Raw genomic sequence first — 5650 nt, 5'->3', positions numbered from 1 at the left:
ATGGGGACGGCGTGGTTGATAGTCTGCTTGCACATTTTGGGCAGTGCCACGAAACATATTAAAGAGAGCGACCTGGTCATGACTCAACCAGTAAGTATTCTTTCGTGCCATTTAGAATTGCTGCAAGCTACGGTAACAACACGAACAAATACCAAGTTTATCAAACTAAATAATGAGTCGAATTTCGAACAAATACCAAGTTGGCTCGATTCATTATCAGCCCTTAACACAGACCACATACCTTCTGTTCAAGATGCATCGTTGCCCCAGTACCTAACATTTCCTGAAGAGTGTCCTTCAGTGCCTTCTCCTCTTCAGGGGAGAGGCTGGTATTATAATATATAAAATTAGGTAACGGAATCAACTCTTAACTGGTTGATGATATCATATATCCAATCGGTCATTCCAAAGCCATTTCTAATATAACTCCATAACCCGTATTTTAAATTGTAGTTGTTGTCGTGATTGTGGTTACTACAGTTGTAGTTATTGCACTGCGGTATGAATTTATGATCAAAAAATATTTTTGAATTCGATGTAGCCTGAAGCGGCCCGATACGTCCTGATACAGTTGTATTGCGACCCGATGCAACCGCATCATTGTGTTTCAGTCTGCAATTTAAATCACCGTCAACAACCATCAAAATAATCATGGCATTTAGACGGCTTAGGATGAAAGGCATAAGCATGGAAATTTAGCTGCAATTATGTGCAAGCGGCAGAAAATTTAGAACCGGAAGATAGGTTATAGATATAAATATCTCTATATATATATATAGAAAGAGAGAAACCATGAAGGTTACAGAACGAGAAGAATTAGAATGGTGGTTTCAAAGAGTTTTTTTTGTTGAATTTAATTTTTAAATTTCATCTATAAATCACACTACAATTTTATTGTTTAAATGACAACTTAATTAAGATAAGAATGTTATGATGTATTTCTGACAGATTATACCTATGTAATGCTGACTCTCCTAACCTTAATAAAATTATATTAATACTTCTTCATTTTAAGTGAATTACTCAAATCATTATTTTATTTTTTATGCCTACCAATAACCCATAAATTTTATATATACATTACACTGACTACACCACGTGTGATAAATAAATATGATTTTTTAAATAAAATAAGTGATAAGTGTAATTAAGTTAAACAAAATGATATATTATAGAAACAAGTACAAATAGTATACGAGTCAATATATTTTCATTATTTTTTATTCGTTATAATACATAGTAGTGATTTAAACAATATATCCTTAGAATTATTGATGCATCTTATAATGACCCAAAAATAATAAAAATGTATTGATTCATATACTATTTGGACTTATCTCCATAATATATTATATTTTGTTTAACTTAATTACACTTATCATCCTTTTTAGTTTAATAGTAGTCAGTATATTGTATATATATAAATCAGGAGTTTTTATAGTTGTAAAAATTGATAAATAATTTATGTAATTTCAATAAAACTTATGTTTCAGACTAATTTCCTATAAAATAAGTTAACTGAAAGTATGGGAATCTGTCTACTAAAGTTAATTTTCATCACAATATCAAATCAAATCATCCTTTTGAGAAAATTATAGAACTGAATTATGCAATAGAAAGTACAGATATCTAATATGTTCGCTACATTTTTGACATAAACTAGCCATCAAAGAAGTACTACTACAAAGACAGTGGTCACACTGGCTTTCACTTCTACCTTAAATGCCATTGATAACTCCACAAACCTCTTTGCAACGGTGTCTATGTTTTTAAGCCTCAGATTCTCAGCAAAAATAACTTCACAACAAATAAATGAATCAGTGAATTATAGCATCAGTGTAATTACTTTTAGACAAATTAAGCATTATGTGCTACAAAAAGGTCAGACAAGTTACTATTAGTCTTCTAAAACAATATAAAATTATAAACTAAACACCCAAAAAAGAGCTTATAAAAATCGAGAGCGATTTGGTCCAAACCACAAGACCGATAAAATCAAGCGAAATCAAACCGGAGAAGGTGGTTCAGTGCAGTTTTTTATAATGTGAAACTGATAATTCGAAGAGTATGGTTTAATTCACAACATCTGAAACTGAAAACCAAACCACATAACCTATATTTTTTTTTAGCCCACACTACCAGCCCAATATGCATTTAGTTTTTCCCCAAATTAAAAGGTTAACCCCAATGCCACTTACTCACATCTGATTTAGTGATACCTCAGTCCTCATACCTATACATTACTTGTCTTATTCTCCATCATATAGAGTACGTAGCTTTTTAGTCCGAGAACAAATGTTACAAACTAGCGGAAATAGCTTGTAATTTCCGCAACTTTAATGTAGAGTCATGAAGAGTGTTAACCATTGAGTTTTGAGGTGTGATTTAAGTCACCTTAGAAGTAAACATGACTGAATTTTTATAAACATAAATAAAAAAATACATCCAAATAAAATGAGACCATCTTGGTGACTAATATCCAATGTTATTAATATTGCATCGATTACCATATCAGTCAGAGTATTGATAAAATAGTATATTTGTTCAACCGATGATTTACTAATTAAACTGCATACCAGTTAAGCTATATATTTTATAATAAACATAAAAAATTAGAAATATTATAATTTGCATTATATAACTTGATTATTGGAATGCTTCAAATCCTTAATGTTTTTTAATGATTTCTTCTTGTGCAAACCGATTTTTACTGGTACCATATATGATATGATTTGACCTGTTTAATTTCAGTATAATTGCTATATATTACCAATATAAGGACTAATTTTCCAGTTCAACCTCTCAATACAATATTTATAACTATACTGATAATAGATTTATAATTACATTAGTACATCATACTCTATGAGGAAAGAAACCATAGTCACCATATTTATGAATACTTATGTGTAAGAGGCCCTAACACACCTAGCACTTTGTGTTAGGACCCCGATTGAGTGGCCCAATAGAGTCACTAGTCCAAGAATTGTCACTGGGATCTAAGGAATGGAAGGTTTATATTAGAAGGAAGAAAAAGGTAATGTGAGAGTGGTAAGCTGACAGAAGAGAGAAAAAAAGGGGAATTGGTTAGAAAGAATGTGGAATTCAGTTACATAGCGATGAGAGGTGAGCTTGTACGGGTATCTTTTTGTATTCATCACAATAGTGCGAATGGAGAGCTTCAACTCTTTGTAGGAACAATGTGCTCTAGGTTAGGATCATATCATCTGTAAAACTTTGCTTTCTAAAGTCAATTAAACATTCCCTAGAGTATTTTCTTGCATTCAAAATTATATTTTCCTTCATACTTTTCAAGTGGACTGTTAAGGCCCATGCAACTTTTGAAATACTTAAACACAAAATGATGACGACACCTGTTATAGCTCTATCAAATTTGATCAGGAATTTGTCATAGAAAGTGATGCATCAGACTTAGGACTTGGAGCTATTTTCATAGAGAGCAATAGCCTATCAGTAAGGCTTTGGGTGATAGGAATTTGACCAAATCAACATATGAGACGAAGCTTACGGTCGTGACTTTGGCAATACAACATTGGAGGCCTTATTAAGAATGGAATTCACAGTTTTCAAGGACCAAAAGAGTTTGAAGCAATTGTAACTTCAAAGAATTTCCACCATGGACTAGCAAAATTTACTATGTTACAACTTAAAAGATAGTGTATAAGGTTGGATTCTGGAATAGAGAACATATAGGCATATGCTCTATCCAGGAAGTACAAAGAGAGGAGGATGGAAAGGATGATACACCATCCAATTTGATCAAACATCCAGTTGCTGATAGATGAAGTAAACTAAGATGATAAGCTGAGGAAGATTGACGATTTACTACATGATGAATCATCAAGACCAGGTTTTGTTTACAAAAAAAAAGGAACCTTGTACTATCAAGGCAAATTGGTAATCTCTTGCAAATCTGCTTGGATTCCTCAATTTATGTAGGAGTTTTATAGCACACCCTAATGAGGGCATTATGGGTTCTACAGAAATATAGGAGGAAGGAGGATAGCTACCAACCTATATTGGATAGAGATGAAAGGAGTGATACAAGATTTTGTGATAGATGTCAGAGACCAAAGTATAGTTCTAGAATGTCTGCAGGGTTGTTGCAACCATTATACATTCTAGAAAGGGTGTGAAGCTATTTTTTTAGTGGGATAGACTATCAAAATATAGCCATCTTATAGCTTTGAAACACCTGTATAGTGTATATACTGCAAGAAGTCTGGCTGAAATTTTCACTAAAGAAATGATCCGATTGCATGGAGTTCATGCTTCAATCCTTAGTGACTTGGTATATACCCCATTTTTGTTAGCAATTTCTGGAAAAAGCTACTTAAGTCCAAGGGAGACACCTTAAAATGAGCACTACCTACCAGCCTCAAACGGATGGTCAAACAAAGGTCATGTCATGCCATGTGTCAAACAACACGCTTTATGGCCTACATCTATAAATGTCCAACATGCATACACTTAAAACTTAAAGTTCTCAACCCCAACACATCTATGATATTATGATTCATGAATTATGAAACTTTTCTCCTAAGCTTGCAATTTTACAAGCATCTACATATTGTGTTCATGTCAAACAATTTTAAAAGTCTAGTGTGTCTTTGTCATTTTAATATTTGTGCTTCATAGAATGTAACAGTTTCCTAGAATTTGTTCAAACAATAAGGGTTGAAGTACCTCAAAAATTATTTTAGCAATATAAATGTAACAATAACTTTGTCAAAATTGTACTGCAATAGTGCAATATGGAGCTGATCATATCAATGAAGTTTATTGTAGCATCTGAAAACTTAGCTTCTCCACAAATCTTCTGGATGGCCTTTACTCTAATTTCCTTAGCAATAGAGGGGTCCTTTGTAAAATGTGAAATTTTAGCATTATTCTTTATCGCCTCGACAAAAGCAACAACCTCAGCCTCAACCTTTTCCACTGAATTAGCTTTCACTACTGCAATATATAAAGTAGATGCATAATTTCCTAAACCGCATACATAGCCTTTGGGAGCTGAAAAGACAGACAAGAAGCAAAAAAACAAGAGATAATGTCAAACACTGCGACAAAAAAATAGTTAAGAAAACTACAATATTAGATGGAAAACATAAGCTCTTAAAGAACTATTAAACCAAAAAACATAAATTTGTTCCCTGAACACTTCTATACAAATAAGTGTACAATCTTTTTCCTTACTTTTCTTCATCTACTAATCACATGAAAGCACAATCCCTTCCATAGGAGCTTTAGTGCCTCGCTCTAGGTATGGGCTATTATCGAGTCGCTTTATTTCATTTAATTACTTAGGCTTATTCAAAACCATTATTTTTTTAGGATCCAAATCCTTTATTTATTCAATGGAAAATAATGTTGGTTATTCTCTTGATAAGAGTCAAAACCATTACCTTCAATTCTATGTTCTAATCGATTACCTAAGCATTTTCTGTGAATTATAATTGATTACCTCTCGGTCTTAATCGATTAACGAGACAATATAATCAATTAATGACACAAATATAACTGATTTCAAATCAGTCTTAGGGTTCCAAAAAAAAAAAGAACCCTAATTCCCAATTTGTGCCCCTTCATCTTTCCAATCAAAATCACTTGAAATTAAGTGTTTCTTTGT

At 32.5% G+C, this 5650-nt stretch overlaps 1 protein-coding gene across 1 annotated transcript; it reads right to left on the bottom strand.

Moving 5' to 3' along the window:
* Positions 1-237: 237 nt before the first annotated feature.
* LOC109341719 (ATP synthase subunit O, mitochondrial-like) lies at positions 238-5391 on the bottom strand. Its single transcript, XM_019579672.1, has 4 exons — positions 5218-5391; positions 4792-5034; positions 1685-1797; positions 238-326 (listed from the first exon to the last, which is right to left on the bottom strand). Exons 1-4 carry the CDS (start codon positions 5225-5227, stop codon positions 315-317), a joined length of 378 nt encoding a protein of 125 aa, XP_019435217.1. The 5' UTR covers positions 5228-5391; the 3' UTR covers positions 238-314.
* Positions 5392-5650: the final 259 nt, after the last annotated feature.

This window comes from Lupinus angustifolius, unplaced genomic scaffold, assembly GCF_001865875.1.
Source record: "Lupinus angustifolius cultivar Tanjil unplaced genomic scaffold, LupAngTanjil_v1.0 Scaffold_596, whole genome shotgun sequence".
In the NCBI taxonomy this organism is placed as follows: domain Eukaryota; kingdom Viridiplantae; phylum Streptophyta; class Magnoliopsida; order Fabales; family Fabaceae; genus Lupinus; species Lupinus angustifolius.
The sequence above is the reverse complement of the archived record's forward strand: the minus strand, read 5'-3'. Positions and strand labels throughout refer to the sequence as shown.

Bases quoted from the DNA above. Each gene is read 5' to 3' on its own strand.
- LOC109341719 (XM_019579672.1), bottom strand. The intron at 1,798-4,791 runs ATATGATCAGCT...TTTGTTGTGAAG, and splicing joins TGCTACAATAAACTTCATTG to TTATTTTTGCTGAGAATCTG.